At 35.7% G+C, this 21,314-nt stretch overlaps 1 protein-coding gene across 1 annotated transcript in view; it reads right to left on the bottom strand.

The window, feature by feature from the left end:
• LOC107679186 (integrin alpha-9-like) overlaps positions 1 to 21,314 on the bottom strand; it is a 101,244-nt gene that overhangs the window by 11,270 nt on the left and 68,660 nt on the right. The window contains exons 17-23 of the mRNA XM_016474694.1: positions 20,238 to 20,314; positions 17,997 to 18,144; positions 10,678 to 10,764; positions 10,498 to 10,577; positions 9,448 to 9,537; positions 7,331 to 7,439; positions 5,101 to 5,208 (exon numbers count right to left, since the gene is read on the bottom strand). Of these exons, the coding sequence (XP_016330180.1) occupies positions 5,101 to 5,208; positions 7,331 to 7,439; positions 9,448 to 9,537; positions 10,498 to 10,577; positions 10,678 to 10,764; positions 17,997 to 18,144; positions 20,238 to 20,314 (699 nt within the window). The remainder of the gene's footprint in view (positions 1 to 5,100; positions 5,209 to 7,330; positions 7,440 to 9,447; positions 9,538 to 10,497; positions 10,578 to 10,677; positions 10,765 to 17,996; positions 18,145 to 20,237; positions 20,315 to 21,314) is intronic.

The raw sequence follows: 21,314 nt of genomic DNA, 5'->3' as shown, positions 1-21,314 counted from the left end.
CGGGCGAGATCCCAATTCGTCAGTCACGACTGATGTAACGTCTCCGTTCCCTCCTTCAGGGAACGAGGGTTACACAAGTAACCGAGACGTTTTTATCTTTATATTTTCAGTTTTCATTTTAATTCCAATTAAAGTTTTATGAATTTTGTTGTCTTTATTTATTATTATTATTATTTTTTTAAATATGTCTATATAGTTTTCATAATTATTTATTTTGGTTTTATTTTTAGTTATTTTAGTACATCAAGCTAAACTAAATCAAAATGAGAATGCTGCCTTGGTAACTAGCTGTAAATATTTTTATATGGGTTTTAATTTTTTAATTTTTTAAAATTTTTGTTTTAGTTTATTATAATAACCCTGATTTCAATCGTAATTATTTGAGTACTGGAGAAATTATACTGATCAGTTTTAAGAACTAAAATTATTACTCATTCCTTATCAGTATTCTTTATTTTGTAACAACAACTTAAGAAGTTGGCAATGATTAACAATCACATGCAAAGAGAGGGAAATCTGATTTTCCCAGCGTGGTTTGACACAGACTGTATAATGGGAGTAAATGTTGAAAATAAGTGTCATTTGTGTGTGCGTGTGTGCTAAAAGTTATCCTGCTACAGCTGCTTTATAACAGAATTCTGGATTTGCCTCATTGTTGAAGTTTGCATCATTAATTTTACTTTTCTGTTTAATACTGTCAAGCTGCTTTGAAACAGTCTGTATCGTACAAAGTGCCATAAAAAATAAAGGTGACTTGACTTGACTAATAGTTAGTTGCAATATTTAGTGAATTCAAATGAAAAAAGTTTACTGAAGTATTATTATAAATATTGTTTTTAAACTGGCTTACTCAAATATATGAGTTGCCTTAACTTGGGTCTACTGAATTTAATTTGTCAGGGTACCTAGTTATTCAAATCTACTTAAATGTTTTCCCTTACAAAGTTCATAATCAATACTTTTGATTATGACTCAATATGACTAGGGTTGCAAAAAGGTGGAACATTTCCAGTAAATTTTGGAAACATTTCAGGATTTTTTGGAATACTCCAGGGATTTTTGGAAAGTTTCCGGAAATTTTCCACCCCTTTGCAACCCTAAATATGACTTAATGCCTCGATTTTTAAGTGTAAAAATGTTTCACTAAAAACATTAAGTACATGATGACTGGAAGCTGATGTGCTGAGATGCTCACAGACATTATCATTTATCCAGTGAGCTCAGACCTGCTAAGCAATTCAGATAACGAAAGGAAGTTCTTTCCCAGCGGGAGTTGGGAAGCCTTTCTCTGACAGCATGCCCCATCTGGAGTGATTTAATGTCCCGCTGCCCCTTCCTCCCCTCTGTCCCCGGGGAACACTTCACCTCTTCCTTTAACCAGCATCCTTTCCAGTCAGACCTCCATAGAGGAAAGCATCTGAAGACCTCACATTGTCTTCTCTCAAGTCAAAGGAAGGATCTCTGCCTGTTTCACGCATGATTTTACAAGCACACTAGTCTAAGTCATTCATGGGCTGATTTCACTACAGTACTGTTTTAAAACCTAGCGACTTGCCTCCCTAGATAGTGTTTTAAGAAATATAAACTCAGGCACATTGGAAAAACACTTCTGCAAAGTGATATTACATTATTTCTTGCATCTTTTGCTTTCAGACTAAAATGTGAAATGTCTGGGGAGTGGCACTAAGACTGCTTGCAATTTTCCAGGAAACAGATAAACACGAATCTGGCAGTGTTTTATAATGTACATATTGGCAGTTTGGAAACTAAATATCTGGTGAGTGTGGTGCTAAAAGCTACACTAAACCCTATCCTAAACCTAATACAAACGTGAGATTAAAACACATTTTACTGAAGCAACCATGCCATTTTAGCTTGCTTTTACAAGTTTTTGAGCTCTTTTATCGTGTAATGCTGTACCAGGTGAGATACTGAGTAAGTTTACGATGTCAGAAAAGCCATGGATATGAAACTGGTTATGTGATGCAAAATGTATTAGTTTACAAATCATGCACTATGGAAAAGCGATCTTTTGTTGGTTTTAAGAGTCAAATTAACCCAAATGATAAAATATATATTAAATATTTTAGTCTATGCTACTATAAAGGTTTTTCTGTTTTTCAAAGTGTTGATTTTTGGCGAATTGCATAGAAACCAACGGGGGTCAATTTGATTGTGGGCACAAAATTCGTACTTTCCAAAACACATTTATGTGTCAAAACTTTGCATGCACATTCATGACCCTAAATGAGGAAAAAGTCACCAAATTTCAAGAAGAAATACTTTAAAGGGTCATGAAACTCCAGACTACTTTTTCTGAGATTTTAGCAGAGGTGTTTGTGTTGCACATCATAGAAGACAATGTTAGCATCCGATAATTTTAACTGTTGGAGAAAACTGGTTAATTTTAAGCTTTTTTGCGGGTTTAAAATCTACATCGTGTTGACGTCACAATTTGTGATGTGGCAAAGGACTATAGTACATCGACGACGCGTCGGTGTCTATTAAATTATTAATGAGACTGCGTGTTCTTATTCCATGAGAAGACACTTCGCTTAATTATTCACAACAGCATGTGCGGATTTGCTATGACAGACTGTGAGATCGCGCACATTAACTGAGAGAAACGTTCATGGATCGAAGAAGAGTGTTTGTTTTTGCTTTGTAATAAGAGTTCGGCACAAACGCGATTCATTCACTTGGTGAGCATAACCGTTTTTACAGCTCTGTGACAACTCGTCCAAAGGCTAATATAAACGCCACAGAATAAGCCTTAAAAGTTCTCAGAGGTACAACAGCACGTTCATATATATGTTTTTGATGCAGAGTGCAAATGGCTGTGCATTTATTTGTTTTTAATTCGATGGGAGCGAAATTAAACTGTCTGAACGCAAAGCTGTGTGTGTTGTCTGTCTCCCCTCTTCCGCTCCGCTGCGCACCACACCCACTTTTTTTAGCATTTTTTAAAACTGTGGTGAGAACTAACCAGTGCTGAAACGGGGGGTTTCATGACCTTTTAATCAGTGTTTCGAGCTGTTTAAATGTGGGTCAAATTGATCTGAACACAAAATGAGGGTTAAAGTGTGTTTGGAAGGCAGCTCACTAGGTTTTGTTTTTTAACAAAGCTGATGTCACATAACCCTTTCTAATTTAAGACATCTCATCAGCATCGAGGGACCAGCCCAAGACGTTTATGTATAAATGCCCCATATGTTTTCAGTCATGTGAGGAGAGGAATTCCTCCACGTGTGCATTTTTAATTAGGCCGAGTGTTTATGCTGTCCATGTGGGTGCCTGGGAACCTCCGCTCCTCCTTGAGTAGAGTTACCCGGTATTGCCACTGTGCTGCAGGTTAGTCAGGGTGAACAGAAACTTTCCCCAAGTGTCCCATTCCACCCTTTCGTGCAAACCATTTAATCCTCTCGTAAGTGATTCCATATGAGACGTACAGGGTGGGATACAAACCTCCCCCATCCTCCCATTCACAGTAAACAGGTTGATCCCTGGCCTGATCTAGCAATATGGCCGATGCAAGGGTTAAATCAACATAGTATGTGGTGCTGGTCTTGAATTTCTACCCTCTGTATTAGTTTATTGTGCGTTTAACTACCTAAACCCATCTCTCACCTCTGAATTCATTATAAGCCTGAGGATGTTGACCTCACTGAACTCTCACTGTATGAGAACAGAACATAATCAACACGCTGCCCTCGCTTCTATTGATATAATATAGATAAAGCCTTGCTCTGTATATTTAGCTTCAAAACATGCAACAATTGTGGCATTTATAAAGTACTTTAAATAATGTAATCTTATACTTAACCTTAAGTAGAAACAATGTTTTAAAGGTAATATAAGTAAGACATAATTGACATTGGACCATATAATTATTGAAAACTTAATGCATGTAACACAGGCATAATGTGAAGCCTTACATTTTTAATAATGCACCAATCTAACTTCAATTACTCCACTTATATACCATGATTACGAAGACAAATTTTGTCTCTAAAATGCTCAAAGTACTTTGCCAATTAACCCTCGACAAGCCTGTGGCATCATTTCAAATGTGTTTGTTTGGAAATTACGTAGCAAAATTATAAGGAATAATTGATGACAGGGCCGTGAAATTGTTGCAAACCAATGCACCCTAAGGTTGCAATGCAGCTATGAAGCATAATTTTGTGGTAATTTTCATTAATTCACAGTAAATGCTACATTAACTGATCTCTGCACACACTGGGAGTTTGGTTTTAAAACGTTTTAGTTTATAACATGCGTTTGGCAACACAACATGCACCAACATTCTAATGAGATGCGATAATAAACCTGTTGTCAACTAAACAGAAGCTGCAGTTTTCTGCCAAAATAAAAGCTTGATGTTTTAATGTTTGAAAATGAAGAAATTAAGACAGCCACAAATATTATTGTATTGTAATTTTATATATTATATTGTAATTTTATAGTTGTATTGAACAATAAAAATATTATTATTATTATTATTATATTTCTTACATACTATTTTTTTATTTTACACTGAAATATTATCATTAATATTTCTTATTTTGTTTATTTATAATAATAATAATAATATTCATTGTCATATTGATATATAATAACAAAGTTGTTGGCCAAATTGTGCAGCCCTACTAGCACAGCAAACCTGCTGCTTTAACAATTCTATAAATAAAAAACAAAGTAAAATAAATAAATAAACAAATAAATTAATCAATATTTTGCAAAAACAATTTTTATCAGAGAAATTAGATTTCACAATTAAATTTTTCCCCCCAAATCATGCAGCTCTAAAAGTACAGTGAGTATCTTGCTTAAAATAGCGTATTACTAGCTTAGAAAGAGCATGATGAATTGATATGGAAATTATTTAAGCTCTAAGACTCTGTCAACCAATCAAAAAACAACAATGCTGTGGTGTAACGCAAAATAACACCCAATAATACCTAGCATGAACAGGTCGGAGAAACCACTTACAGCACAAACAAGTGTGATGAGAATGGACAGCTGTATAACTGATGTGAGGGAAAACAATGAGAATGAAGTCTAGCTACATAAACAAGTGCATGAGTGGCAGGAACTCACTTGTGTGTCAATGATATGGAACATATCTGCTCCGTTACCAGTCAGGCGGTTGGGTATCCTGATGTTCACCGTGGAGCCTGGAAGTCTGCTGGGCCCATTGTTTATCACCTACACAAACAACACACAGGAAACAGATCAACGCTGGGATTTACGCTCAACACAACAACTAACAGCTAATAGAGCAGACAGTACACTTCATATACATTTAAAACACATTATAATGCAGCTTGGTTCTGGATTTGTTAAATGTGACATTTTGAAGTCAGATATTGGTCCTTTTGGTTTCTTTAGCTGGGGGACAGTGAAGTGACTTAAATGCACTATTGGATGAGAAGTGAACTGAGCTGGATGATGGCATCTCTGTTTTCTCCAAACCTGCTTTATACATTAATTGAACTCATTCCATAATTGATGAACTTTACACAGTTACTGAATCAAAAATGAACTGAATAATAACTGTTGTCATTTTAGAGCTGCTCTGTATTTTATAAAGTGCTATATGAATAAAGGTGACTTGACTTGACACGGAATTACTAAAAAATGTATATAATACAGACATAATGTGAAGCCTTTCAATAATGCAATAATGAAACATTTTCAATAATACTACAATCCAGCATTCATTATTTAGCTTATACCATGATTACTACTTGTTTACATCAAGACATTTCCCAAGTTTTTTGTCCCTAAAACAATTCCTAAAAGTCTTTACTTATGCCCCCAATTAAGCCTCAACAAGCCTGTAGTTTTCTGTAATTTAAAGCAGGTTTATTATGGTATAAAAACTTTCTCTACTTGAAATAAAATAAACTTAAACTGAAATAAAGTAATACAGTATATAAAAAACTAAAACTTATTTTATTCCAACTAGCTGCCAAAGCAACAGTCCTCATTTTCATTTATTTTAACTTGATGTGCTAAAATAAGTAAAACTGAAATAAAAATTAGTAAAACCTATATAGGAAAACTAAGAAAAATGACAAAAAACACAACAAAATTAAAACAGAATATATGAAGAGTTTGGTTCCAAAACACGATAAACGCCATTTAAAAAAAAAATTGAGTTTCCGCCAAAATCAGTATTGTATCTGGTCGGTATTAAAAGGTCCATTTTTAATTTTACGCAAAATGCGATATCCGCCGAGTTATGAGATCATCTCTCGCCGCCGAGAGATGAATCGCATTCGATTATGAACGTGATATTGCGTAGCTTGTCAGTGTAAGTGTTTTTATTAATGACATTAATGTTTTTGTTAATACAGGATCACTAGTCAACTAAATGAATGTAACATGGCAAAGATGAATGCACTTTTGGAAGTTGAATGTAAGGGAAATGTCATTTTGGAATTTCTGTGGTTTAATGTGATATTGTTGTTCATGATGAAATTTTCTTTTATTGTTGTAATTAATTTATAGCATTAACAAGATGACCCATTGAATTCATTTTGGGAGCGATGACTGATTGAATGTATTTTTAGTCCAGTGCCTGTATATAAGATTAGTATTGACCAAGTTCAGAGGCTGTCATATGTGGATCAACTTACTATGTTTTGTATTTTCAACAGTTTCAATATGAAAAATAACTTTTATATTGATTCAATGGATTTATTGCATTTTGGGGGAAAAACAACGTGTCATGGATTTATTGCATTTTGGGAAAAAAATAATACAATTTTATAATAAATCTTTGAAAATCAAAATCTGGATTTGAGTTTTTAATGTTATTATAACCTAAAGATGCTATGTGAAAGTTTGAAACAGAAAATAGTGGTTTTCATCTTTCACCACTTTCTTGGTAAAGAAAACACATTTTTACTCAAATTAATCAAAATGGATTTATAGCGTTTTGGAACCAAACACTTCATATATATATATATATATATATATATATATAAAACCTAATTCAAAATATGAATAAAAACTATAGTAGTATATCAATGACACTAAACAATTAAAATATTAAACACTTTGGAAACAAGTCATCACAGCCTGTGAAAAGGGCCCATCATGTAAACGATTATATTAAACTATATAAACTACATATTACTTTTTTTTTTACCAAGTAATTGATCCCCTGATATTGCTAGTGCTCATGAATAAATAAATAAATAAGATACCCTGTCAGGGGTTTAATAACCAGCTAACTCTACTAATTTACAGATTCTGCAATACAATGTACTGAAAAACATCACATCTGAAGTGCATATAAACATATTGCAGTGTGGGATACCTGAAAGGTGAAGTTGAGCGGCTGAAAGCTGCATTCCATGTCATCCAGCTGAAGGAAGCGTGATCGGTCCACTGAGTTCCCATACACAAAAGACATAGGCGTGACCACACTGTAGAAAAGGACTTACAGTTACTATGGCAACCTTTCATTGTGCTATATTGTTCTATCTCTCACTTAACGTGATTCATTTGATGTACAGTATAATATAGAATACATGTGCTGCTGTCAGAATTACTTTATTTTAGTAAAACATTGCAGCTTTTATAGCTCAAACTCTTGGAAACTAGTCCATGTGTCTGTGGAGTGTTGCATAGGTTTGTCTATATGTGACCCTGGACCACAAGACCAGTCATAAGTGTCAATTTTTGATGATACGATGGCGCCGACGGTGATGGCTGCCTCCGTGGCGTGCTCCGCAGTTGTTTTTATGTTTTTGTTAGTTTGTCCTGTCTTTAGTTATATCCCTGCAATCAGTTTCGGAAGTACACACCACCCGATATTTCACCGGTTTTCGACTATTCTGATGTTTTGCTGGACATTGTAGTCGGCGGAGCTGCTGCGCTGATCAAGCGCTTCAGGACGCGCAGACGGGGGAAGCGAGGCGGCGCGGATTCAGAACGCTGTTGCCGAGCATCCATCTGGCGAATCTCTGCTCTCTACCCAACAAAACGGACGAACTCCTTCTGCTCTCCCGGACAAATAAGGATTTTTCACACTCTGCTGCTCTGTGTTTCACGGAAACCTGGCTGAAAGACGCCATTCCGGTTGTTGTGTATTTTCAACAGTTTCAATATGAAAAATAACTTTTATATTGATTCAATGGATTTATTGCATTTTGAAGAAGAAAAAAAAAGTGTCGGATTTATTGCATTTTGGGACAAAAATAATAACATTTTATAATAAATCTTTGACAAATAAGAATTTTTCAAACTCTGCTGCTCTGTGTTTCACGGAAACCTGGCTGAAAGACGCCATTCCGGACAGCGCGTTGAGTCTCCCGTGCTTTCAGCTGTTTAAAGCAGATCGCAACGCAGAATCAACGTGGCTAAATAAGCTTTCCATTGATGTATGGTTTGTTATGATAGGACAATATTTGGCCGAGATACAACTATTTGAACATCTGGAATCTGAGGGTGCAAAAAAATTATTGTTATAAATATTGAGAAAATCGCCTTTTAATTTGTCCAAATGAAGTTCTTAGCAATGCATATTACTAATAAAAAAATAAGGTTTGATATAGTTACGGTAGGAAAGTTTCAAAATATCTTCATGGAACATGATCTTTACTTAATATCCTAATGATTTTTGGCATAAAAGAAAAATCGATAATTTTGACCCGTACAATGTATTTTTGGCTATTGCTACAAATATACCCCAGCGACTTAAGACTGCTTTTGTGCTCCAGGGTCATATATGTACTAAATACATTCTTTATATTCAAATACTGATTACAGAAACCATCTAATACGTATGAAGTTAACTTGTTAAATGACATAAAACAGACTTTGATCTGATTTTACATCCAACCCCTGGAGATCATGTTTATATATTAAAGTGTAGCCTCTGGCGGGCTCATCTAAAACATTACAGGGAGGACGTTCTCATTATCAGCCTGTACATCTTGCTGTAAAACATGTTGTGTATTTAAGCCTCATTCATCTGCAAAACAAGTGAGCCTGTAACTTTGAAATACTCCAGCGCTGCAAAGAAATTGGTGCCAAAAAAGAAATGTGCACGTAAGCGTTGTATACTGAGCGGACCGCAGATGTTTCTGGTGCTATCAGACGTCTGGAAGTGTAATGGGCTGCAAAGCTGTTACAGGAAAAGTCCACCAAAAAAATGAAAACTTTTATTATGTACTTACCCTCATGTTAAAAACCTATATGAACTGATTTTCCTATGAAGCACCAAAGATGTTATGCATTCTTATGCATTCAATGAAAGTGTTTATTTTTGATAATCAGGCTTCAGAAGACTTGAAATATAGTGCACAAGTCATAAAGACTACTTTTAAGGTCTTTTTTGTAGTTTTGAACATGAAGGTGAATAAATAATGATGAATTAAAATTTTTGGTTGGAGGTTTTCTTTAAGCCGTCTCATGAAGTGTAAATCTTACCCTGTGATTGTTGTGTCCACCTCATGTACCAGCGGTATGGATAACTCCAATGTGTTATCATGAAGTGTGCTATCATGTTCTGGATTGGCACTAAAAAAAAGAAAAATGAAAATATCAATAAATAATAACAAAAACTATTTATTTTGAATTTATTAAGTCATTAGTTATTCATTTATTTAAAAAAGAAGGTTTTCAAATAACATATAAATCACTGAGCAAGGATGCATTAAATTGATCAAAAGTGACAGTTAAGACATTTTATAAAGATTTCTATTTTGAAATAAATGCTGTTCTTTTGAACTTTCTATTCATCAAAGAATGCTAAAAAAAACATGTCATGGTTTCCACAAAAATAATAAGCAGCACAACTGTTTTCAACATTGATAATAATCAGAAATGTTTCTTGAGCAGCAAATCAGCATATTAGAATGATTTCTGAAGGATCATGTGACACTGAAGACTGGAGTAATGATGCTGAAAATTCAGCTTCGCATGACAGGAATAAATTACATTTTACAATATATTAAAATAGAAAACAGTTATTTGAAATTGTACAAATATTTCATTTTCTGTATTTTTGATCAAATAAATGCAGCCTTTGTCAGCAGAAGAGACTTCTTTCAAAAGCATTTAATAATCTTACTGACCCCACACTTTTGAACAGTAGCATAGGTACTGACATGCCATGTGTCTTTAGCATGGTTGTTCGTACAGTGTAATTGATTAAGTTTATACTGTAAGATGTGCATTATGAGAGCTGCATTTGCCTCACAGAGAGCTAAGAGATCTCTGAGCAAAGAAAACACATCTGGCCAGCATTAGATTAAGATCATCATGACTTCAATATCAAGGCAAACCACTTAATTTCTCTCAAAATAGCCAAATAGGGAAAAGTCCAAATGTCTAATCTATCTAGTTGCTTCATATATAAACAATGACATTCACTAATGTGGAATGATGATGTGAACCATGTGTATTTTAATCATAGAAATAAATCATGTATTTTTAAAGAGGGGAAAGTTCATTAAACCGAGACTGTTCAAAGCTCACCTTCTAGCATGAACTAAAAATAGCAGCGTCTCATTTTCACCCGACAGACGACTCGTGTCGAAAAGCACCGATAGATGGTACTGAAAAAAGAAAAGGTTAAAACTACAAGGTTAAATGGAATTGCACTATAATTAACTAGATCACCAAGTAAATCATTATGCCATTAAATTGACATACTACCTTGGTTTGCGCTCTCATGAAAGGAAATCCAACGCTGCACTTGAGGAAGTCCAGCTCTACCAGCATACAGGAAATGCCCTTCTCTTCCTGGAGCCCAAACAGACAGAGAAAACACCAAATGACAGTGAGAATAACCAGCTGAAACCTTCAAAAGCTGTACTAATTTGTTGAGACCCCAGTAGAAAGTCACCAACCACAGAGCTTTCCTCAAGCTATGCTTAAAACAATACAAAAAAGAAAAAAAAACATTCAAAAGAAACCCAAGAAATCACTGACTGCCATGCAAACATACAGAAGGCACGCAAATGGTTTACTGTTGACAAAAAATAAACTCTTGCAAGCTGGATTCAATATGCATTACAATTATGTTTAGATCTTCAATTTAGATTTCAGTTGGAGTGAAACAAATCCCGTTTTTATTTTTATGTTTAGCTCTTGCTATTTCAGGCAGTGCACACACCTGTTCGGCAAGATTTTAAACAAGTTTGAAATTTGTTGCAGCATCTGCAATCAATTGGAACTGCAAGTGTGCACACTAGCAGAGCATTGTGGAAGCCAGGGTGCGAACTACGGGGGAGCTAGTGGGAGCTCGGCTCCCCAATTATGGTATTCTTCTGTAGCCTGACGACGAGTAACTTTAACCGTTGTTCATGTGAACTCAAAAGCCCTATTTGCTCGGGATTAGTATTACCTGGTGACCTCCAGTCATTTGTAATAATTGCGGAGGTTGTCTGTGATCTTAATCCCGTGCGAATCGGCCATGTCTGTAATTTGTAAAGTAAAAACACAAGGTCCCCAGATAACACTAATCCCGTGCAAATAGGGCTTTTGACAGCCTGATGCTTTGTTTATAGACTATTTGGGTGGCTGTTTGTTGTTTCACCTATCAATTCGTGTCGATAAAGTATAATAGGGTAAATCCTGTATAGTGATTTATCCTATATAGTGCTTGCATATATATAGTGTAAGCCCTCTTTTGAGGCAGGCGCAAGCAGTGCAACCCCCCGCCCCCCCCCTATAAAAAAAAATGGGCTCCCCCAAAGTCCACGGTATAGTTCGAACACTGGTGGAAGCACATGCTATGGATGGGTAGTGTGCACAAGGCTTTACGTAAAAGTGCTGGGGAAGTATAACATATGCATGGCTAATTTAAGATATCAAAAATAATTAACACACTGGGTAAAATTAAATATGCACTAACTTTTGGAGTTTAAAATGGGGTTTAAAAAAACAATTCATATTCAATAATATTATTGATCTGACAGCACTGACCCTATCAGATGAGAACAAAACTTGAGCTAAATTGAGCTGAATAATGACACTATTGTCTTTTGTGGAGCTGTTTTATTGCTGAAACTATATTTGGTTCATAACTGATGAACTTTGCAACATTCACACTGTTTTTGAATTAAACTGAATCAACACTGAATCTGAATTAAACTGAATAATGATGCTATTGTCTTCTGTAGAGCTGAAACTGACTTCATTTCATAACTGATGAACTTTGCGAATTGTCACTGTTATTGAACTGAACTGAGTCAACATCAAACTAAACCGAGCAGAATAATGAATAATGACACTATTGTGTTCTGTTAAGCTGCTTTATAGCTGAATTGAACTCAATTCATACAGTAGCTGATGAACTTTGCAGCATTGACTGTTATTTAACTGAACTGAATCAGTAATGAACTGAGCTGAGCTAAATAATGATGCAATGTACTTCAATAGAGCTGCTTTAGAGCTGAATTGAACTAGTTTCATACAGTAATTGATTAACTCTACAATATAGTTATTTAACTGAACGGTATCAACAATGATTCTGAATTAAGATTAATAAAAATTGAATTTGTTTTATAACTGATGAAGTTCACAACATTTATTCAACTGAATTGAATCAATATCAAACCAAACTGAGCTGAAAAATGACACTGATCTTCCACAGAGCTGCTTGACAGGTGAATTGAACTTTTAATAATTGATGAACTTTGCAACATCAACACGGTGTTCTATTGAACTGAATTGAAACAACACTGAACTAAATTGAGAAGAACAATGACACTATTTTCTTTTGTAGAGATGCTTTTTAGCTGAAATATAATTTGTTTCACACTTGATGAATTCTACAACATAAACACTGCTCTTTTCATGTTTATTAATGAGAAACTGCTTTGAAACAAACTGTATAGCATGAAGTGCTATATAAATAAATGTGACTTGACTAACACATAAATAACTGTATTCTCACATGCATTGTACACTAGGAGAACAGTAACAGGGACAATCGCCAGTGAGAGTTGAGAGCTTTCTCTAAACACAGCAGAGCAGCACCGGCTGGTTTGAGTAAACAGTTGAGATTCGACCCCGTGCGTGAGGAGTGAGCATTCCTCGAGCGAGAGTTCACCAAGCTGTCCTTTTACAGAGCAGAGAGCCTTCAGGAATCTATCAGGGCCACTGATAAACCCCACGGCCTCACGCTGCTGGAACAATGCAGAGGATGAGCGCTTAACTCTGGGATCTCCAGTTCCATGTGAGGTCCTGCACGTGTTCCCATTCTTAAGTTTATATTCAAGCTATTCTTAGCAACGTTGCAGCAATAACAAGAACTGCTGCCGGAGAAAATAAAATCAATAAATAGTCAAAGCAGCTGAGGGGGTGCGGGAAAGCCTGGGACTGTTTGCAAAACTCATTTTTCATGCACTTGGCGGCTCTCTGGGGAAGAGTTTGAGGCTTTGGCCTAACGTTCTGCACTCGTTTGGAGTGTTTATGCGAACACCCTGGTTTCCCCAGATTTGAGTATTGCTAACGTATAGCAGGGCACCTCGACTGGCGGCACTGCGGAATAAATGTGGCCCGTTAATCATTTCTGAGATCAAGAGCGCTCTGTGGTCGACAATTGCGGTCTGCGGTCCATATCCGCACCGGATCATGCATTTTTACACTTTCTGACTGTAGTTCAGCTACCCTATTTCCTCAAAACATGATATTAGGCACAGATATTCAAACATATCTGATATAATTAGATGTACACTACCGTTCAAATGTGGTCTTTTTATATATATATATATATACATATATATTTATTCAGCAAGGATGCATTAAATTGACCAAAAGTGATTTATATTTACCAAAAGATATTTTGACCAAATATGACCCAATATTTACCTAAATATATTTAGAATGTTATAAAATATTTCTGTTTTAAATAACTAAACTTTCATTTAATCAAAGATTTCCCAAAAATGTTTAATGGTTTCCACAAAAATAGATAATAATAATATTATTACTACTACTAATAATAATAATAAGAATAACATTGATAATAATAATAAATATTTCTTGAGCAGCAAATAAGTATATTAAAAAGATTTCTGAAGGATCATGTGACACTGAAGACTGGAGTAATGATGCTAAAAATTCAGCTTTGCTCACAGAAATACTGTAAATTAGTTTCAAATATGTTCAAAAAGAAAATCTGAAAAATATTTCACAATATTACTGTTTTTACTGTATTTTTTTACAAATAAATGCAGCCTTGGTGAGCAGAAGAGACTTCAAAGTGTGTTCAGTTGCATTTTTCACATCAGACTCAAAATGCTTCATAATGGTTTAGATTTGGTCATGTTTTGTCACAATTTTTATTTACATAATATGGCCCTCAAAAGTGGTGTAAGATCCCTCACGTACGATATGTGGCAAGAATCATTCAACATTATTTATACAGTCGTCTCCCTCTTGCTCAGCACTTTTTCCGCTGTCTGGCCTCAGTTAGGAGACGTACCTTTGGCTTCATCAAATGGACTTAAATAAGCAACACTCTGACACAACGTCCTCTAAAGCACTAGCAGGAAAACCCTAGGACAGCTCGAGTTCAAGAATGTCCTCTATTTCCTCAACTGCAAAGCGTTGCCAAACAAACGGTGCTCCCACGGAGGAGAGCAGGCAGCAGGGAAGTGCACGTGTTTAAGTAAAACAGTAATATTGTGAAATATTAATACTATTTAAAATAACTGTTTTCTGTGTGAATTATACAGTATATTTAAAATTTTCAGCATCATTACTCCATTCTTCGGAGAGGATCTGCAAGGAGGAATGGCAGAGGATCCCCAAATCCAGGTGTGAAAAACTTGTTGCATCTTTCCCAAAAAGACTCATGGCTGTATTAGATCAAAAGGGTGCTTCTACTAAATACTGAGCAAAGGGTCTGAATACTTAGGACCATGTGATATTTCAGTTTTTCTTTTTTAATAAATCTGCAAAAATGTCAACGATTCTGTGTTTTTCTGTCAATATGGGGTGCTGTGTGTACATTAATGAGGAAAAAAAATTAACTTAAATGATTTTAGCAAATGGCTGCAATATAACAAAGAGTGAAAAATTGAAGGGGGTCTGAATACTTTCCGTACCCACTGTATATTACTGACCCCAAACTTTTGAATGTCAACATTTTCTACTAACATTTCACAAGCATTAAATCTAGTGTTGAACCACTTTAAACCATTTGAAGAAATGGCAATTAAATGTCACATTTCTAGTTTTGTCACTACTGTTTGGGTAATTGTATTCTGTGGTGTTCAGGAAGGAAAGAGGTGTTTTTATTAAGTCAGTACTCTCTGCTCTGTGTGTTAATAAACTGAAACATTAACAAATCTCAAATGATGTATGTATTGGCTGTGCGACTGTAAAATAAACTCTTATATTTCATCTCCAGCCAGCTTGTTTCCCTCTCTCGGCCTCGTCTTTTAGTGCTTCAGCAACACTGAAGTTAATCTAACCATTTGCTCACCAATTTGAAGGTCTTCGCTTCACCTGCCGCAATTTAAGAAGGACAAAACGCTGTTTATGTAATTACACTGAGTGTGTTTCTTTGCCAGAGGGGCCCCGGGGCCAGCCAAACGGTGCCATAGAGCTTCTGAAACCAATTCACTGCTGCAGATGGTTTGGGTTGCAAGACAAACACAGAGACAACAGGAGCTACTATAAAACAAGAGGCGAGCACGAGTTCACACTCGGCATGACGGAGAGCTGAAGCGCTCTGAGGGAGACGCTTGTAGATGGGTCACATCAACATAGACGGTTTCTCATGGTGCTGAGTAATTAGAGGCGTCCTGCTGCACGTATAGAACTAGAACAACAAACAAAGTGCGGCCCCTGTGTCTTCTCGCAATACACTTCCACCTGGACGCCCGCATGCATCCTATTCAACCCTTGTTGGGGAAAGTTACTTTTAAAAGTAATGCATTACAATATAGCGTTACTCCATAAAAAAAGTAACTAATTACGTTACTTAGTTACTTATTATGGAAAGTAATGCGTTACACTACTTTTGAGTTACTTTTTAAATCTGGGCATGGCTTGCTTGTTTGTTTTTAATATTAAAAAGTTATTCTTTTACAAACGTAAAAGCCCTTTTCACATCAGAAGTGAAATGAATATGCCTCAGGCTGAAGGAAATGCAAATTCACGTCTGTACAGTACAGGGCGCAGCTCAAACAAATTGCATGAAGAACATGTCGCAGGAAAAGAGAGTTCAACACTATTCAGCAATAACAAAAATGAAACAAATGTGTCATTTTTGCTTATTAGTATGGTTGAATTAGATCATCGAAGGTCAGTAGCAAAGACATTGGTTAATAAAATGGGATTAAATACATAAATGATATTAGTCTTATTTAACATATTTAATTATTGCAGGTTTATATTATATTCTGAGTTTGCATTTGACTGTTTTATTCATTTTGAGGAATACTGAATATACAGTAACATCACAGCACACACAACGCCTCTGCACTTACTCCCCATTTTTCTCAACATGGCAATACGAGAGCTGTCAGTCAAGACATGGGAAACAAAGTAACTAGTGTTACTTATTTGAAAAAGTAACTCAGATTTTTTTATCTTCTAAATTAAAAAGTAAAACTTTACTAGTTACTTGAAAAAAGTAATCTGATTATTTAACTTGCGTTACTTGTAATGCGTTACCCCCAACACATGAGGAATTACTTTCAGAAGAGGGAGGTAATGCTGCAGAAATTATCCAATGAAATTTAAGATGGTAAAACAATGTTAAGAGCTCCGTCTGTATCAAAACACAAGGATATATAGAGTGAAATCTGAGCGACTCAGGACAAACTATGTTTACGTTAAAGATAATTGAATTCTTTCAGAAAGATTTTGGAATGCAAAAACAAATGATGGCCAAAATATCAAATACACCATTAAGGCCAGACCAAAAGTAAATGATTTTGAATACTTAGTAGTATTTTTGTTTTTCAATCATTTTTTTCTAAAAAATCATATTTTTTGTTAAAAATGTTTAATTTAAATAAAAAAAAAAAACTAAAAACTGTTTTGTAAAGAAAGAACATTATACTAGTTTGGAACAACATGAGGGCAAGAAAATAATGTCAGAATATTCATTTTTGGGTGAAATATCCTTTTTAGAAGTAGTATTTCTGTCAGTTACTGACAGTACATTTTTGCATCTTCTGTGTTTCTCGTTGTTAAAAAAATATAGAAAAAGTCACAATTAGGAAACGCATGATCAAATATACATATAGTATAATCCATTAAAAGTGAAAGATCATCCATTAAAATGTACAATTCCACTGCTTAGTTTTCTTTTTGAGAAGGCTGAGTTCATTTTAAAGTGGTCTGTCTAGCAATCTTAAAGAGTCTCTCCATTAATCGTCAAACTAAAGGAGGAAATGTTCTTGCTCATGCTGCTGATAACTACAGAATGCATTTCAGCAGGGGAAACAGAACATGAGGGAGCTGTAGGTCAGTGTGAGACACGTTTGAGAAACCCGAGATAACGATACACTGACCAGCTGCAAGAAACTGTGCACTTCCTCCTGTTTCCACAACTTCCTCTGCTGACCGAATGCCTATCTCTTTATATTCTACACGCTTTTCTCGAATCTGTCCCTTTAAATCATGGATATGATGACCACATACCCTTAGAAAGGAGGATTCAGACTTGTCACATTTTCCAGCGCATATCATTGAACCTATTTGTCACCATTTGGCACGACGTTCATGGCCCACCCATGGGCCGCCTGGTGCATATTACAAACAATGTTCAAAGACAATGTTCTTCATGCAATTTTCAGTAAGTTTTTATCAAATTGGCCTTTACCAATGAAAACATCTTAGGAGTCACTGAACTAGTTGCTGGATTTGCAAGTTTACCAATTATATTGGAGTATTTAGTTTGAAGCAAATGGCCAGAATAAACTGCAAACTTCAGAAGCCTGCAAGTCAATAGTCAAAAGGTCTGGTGTAGAGAAACCATTGGCAAATATAGAGTTTCACTGACTTACTCTTTGTAAGAAGTTGATGTAGTGAACCTCTCTGGAGAAGTTTAAGTAGATGTTGGTGTCGTAGGCGTCATCTCCAGCATTAGAGATGGTTAAATTTAACGAGACGTTTCTTACTCCACCAAGAGCCAGATGAGAACTGATGTAACACCTGGGAAAATGATAGAAATTAGAAAAAGTGAGACAAGGACAACAGGATGAATCTCAAGAAACCTGTTAAGAATATAGGAACCTGGTATTGTGTATTATGAATATCGTTGGCTTTTTGACAAACTGCTTTGCTCCTTCTCTTTTAATAATATCATCTGCTATTTGCATAAATCTAAAAATGTTTGCATCATATTTCACACCATAAGCAAAAAAAAAATAAAAAATCTTAAAGAAAAATTATGCCTATTTTAGGACAATCAATATTTTTTGCATTGTGACTTTATGACAGTTTTATTAGCAAATTCTCATGACTGTACTGTGAAATTAATGATTATATTATTTTAATCTTCAATTACCTACTTAATATATCACTGTAGTATTTCTTGTAACATTACATTTTGATGATTTAAACAACAAAAAAACAAAATCAAAAGAAATGAGAAATTCAACTTTGCAAAAAGAAAAATGAAGCCTATTTTAATACAATTAATATTTTCGCATTCTGAGTTTTCAAGACAATTTGATCTACAAATTATTATTACTGTATTGTGAAAATAATTTTTGTATTATTATTTTAATCTAAGTATTTATTATATATTACTGTAGTGCTTAGTGTAACACCAATTTTATTTTATAATTAATTAAATTAATAATGAATTAAAATTAAATTAAATTAAATATTGCATATGAACAAAATTAAGCTTAATTTAGTATTCTATATGAAAATTAAGCACATTTGCTTGCAAATTCTCATGAATATGACCCTGGACCACAAAACCAGTCATAAGTCGCACAGGTATATTTGTAGCAATAGCCAACAATACATTGTATGGGTCAAAATCTTTAGATTTTTCTTTTATGCCAAAAATCATTAGGATATTAAGTAAAGATTAGAGCCCGACCGATATGGATTTTTTGGGGCCGATACCGATACCGATATTAGGGAGTAAAAAAAGGCAGATATCGATATATCGCCCAATATTCTTTGTGTATATTATAGTACAGTACCAGTCAAAAGTTTGGACACTTTCCCATTCGTGTGTCCAAACATTTGACTGGTACTATAGGCCTATATAGAATACAGTATATACATAAACAGAATATACAGTATATACACATAAACAATTTTTTTCGGGGGACCCCTTCAGCTCGAGGAGCCCTCTCGAACGCCACCCTCCGTGCGTCGGTAGCCCCCCGGGATTGCTTGATCGGTTGGCGCCGGACCGCAAATTTAACCACCCGTAACTCCCGAACCCCGTGGGCTATCGACGTGGGGGTGGTCTCATTCGAAAGAGGGCCTCGAGACGTACACTCGATTCGGTTCCTCGAGCTGAAGGGATCCCCCGAATTTGGTGCGGATTTGCCGCGCCTTTACGGAGATATGGCCGTTCAAAGTTTCAATGGTTTTCCATAGACTTAAGCTTTAAAGCGTGTCATCCAGGTAGCCAGTAGGAAACAATGGAGCACGCTCTGCTGGACAAACTAAGTAATTACACAATTTCAAGCATTTTAGCTGCGTTATATGTTCTGTAAAAAAAATTTTCATATCGGTGGCATAATCGCTGATATATCGGTATACAGGCTCATATAGGCCGATAATATCGGCTAAACGATATATCGGTCAGGCTCTTAGTAATATGCATTGCTAAGAACTTTATTTGGACAATTTTAAAGGCGATTTTAATAAAAGTAAAAGTAAAATATCTAAATGTATTTATGCAATAAAAATATTGTAATACAAATAAATAAATAAATAAAAACTAGCACTGGTCCTAAAAATAGACCTAATTTTCCTGTCACAGAACATGAATGCTTGTTTTGTAGCCATTTCAGTAAAATGTGTTTTCAATTACTAGCACATACAGTAAGCAGTGAAATCACTATCCACTCTTTAAACAGTGAAGGTTCAGCATTTAAGGAAACACTTTTGATTACAGAGAAACCAGATCATTGGGAACCAGACTGCAGGACCTCCTTCAGACTAGCTAATGAATGACGTCATGGGCTGCTGAGAGTCAAGCGTGTGTCCACACCCACAGACTCAGCCCTACTGACGTAAATCTACTGAAAGCAGGAGAAGACCAGGGGCTTTACCCAGAAAGCAGCAGTTTCCCATGAAGCCTCAGGTCAGCGGAGCAGTCCTCTGACAGACAGTTCTTCTCAAACCACGTCTGTGAAGAGTCAAACAGAGCACAGGATGTTTACACCACCTCACTGTCAGTATAACCCGAGATGGGACATCAATACTAGAGGTTGCTGTTGTGCAAGACTTCACACACTCGATGGGACATTTTCCCAACGGCCTTCAAAGCTCCAGTATTTGAGTAGTGGTTTCATGCGTAAAGCACAAGAAAGTGCCGTGTGTTTGCGTTGGACAGATTTAGACATCGACACCTTTGCTTTAGCGCTACAGACAAACGGCACAGTTACTAATAGCCTCAGATTCCATTGTAATGGATTCCTGACGCGCTGAAAGATGCCAGCAGCGTGTTTCCTAAAGCTGAGAAGGAAAAGCATGTGGCCTAATGGGAGGGTGGGTTACGAAGTGGGGTGTTGGCAAATAAATTCATCAGTCTTCCACATTCCACTCACAAAGAGTCAACAACCATCATCGAGCGCTAACTAAAACCACATTTATAACTAGAGAAATGATCATTTCTGGCATTCGGAGCTGCTGGGTGATGCCAACGGCAAATGAGTAAAAAGGTGAGAAACAGAGCAAATTAAAATAATGTACTATATGAGACCATTGTAAAAATATTAAAATGTAAAAACATGCAAAAACTACATAGAAATGTACACACTCAGAAATACAGGTACAAAATCTGTCACTGGAGCAATACCTTGTTAAAAGGTAGTAATATGCACCATTTAGGTACTAATATGTATACTTTTGATGCTAATGTGTACATTTATGGTACTAATATTCATCCTTTAGGAGTAAATAAGATACAGCTTTTGAAAGGGTACCACCCCAGTGATATCTTTTGTACCTTTTTTTCTGGGAGTGTACACACACACATACACACACACACACACACACAGATTCTTTTCACACTCTGAAGAGGCAGAGACAGCTGAGGACTTGAGCAACTTACAGTGGGTACGGAAAGTATTCAGACCCCCTTAAATTTTTCACTCTTTGTTATATTGCAGCCATTTGCTAAAATC

The sequence above is a fragment of the Sinocyclocheilus anshuiensis genome, unplaced genomic scaffold (assembly GCF_001515605.1).
Source record: "Sinocyclocheilus anshuiensis isolate Anshui unplaced genomic scaffold, SAMN03320099.WGS_v1.1 scaffold300, whole genome shotgun sequence".
Lineage (NCBI taxonomy): Eukaryota > Metazoa > Chordata > Actinopteri > Cypriniformes > Cyprinidae > Sinocyclocheilus > Sinocyclocheilus anshuiensis.
This window is presented reverse-complemented; position numbering and strand designations above follow the sequence as displayed.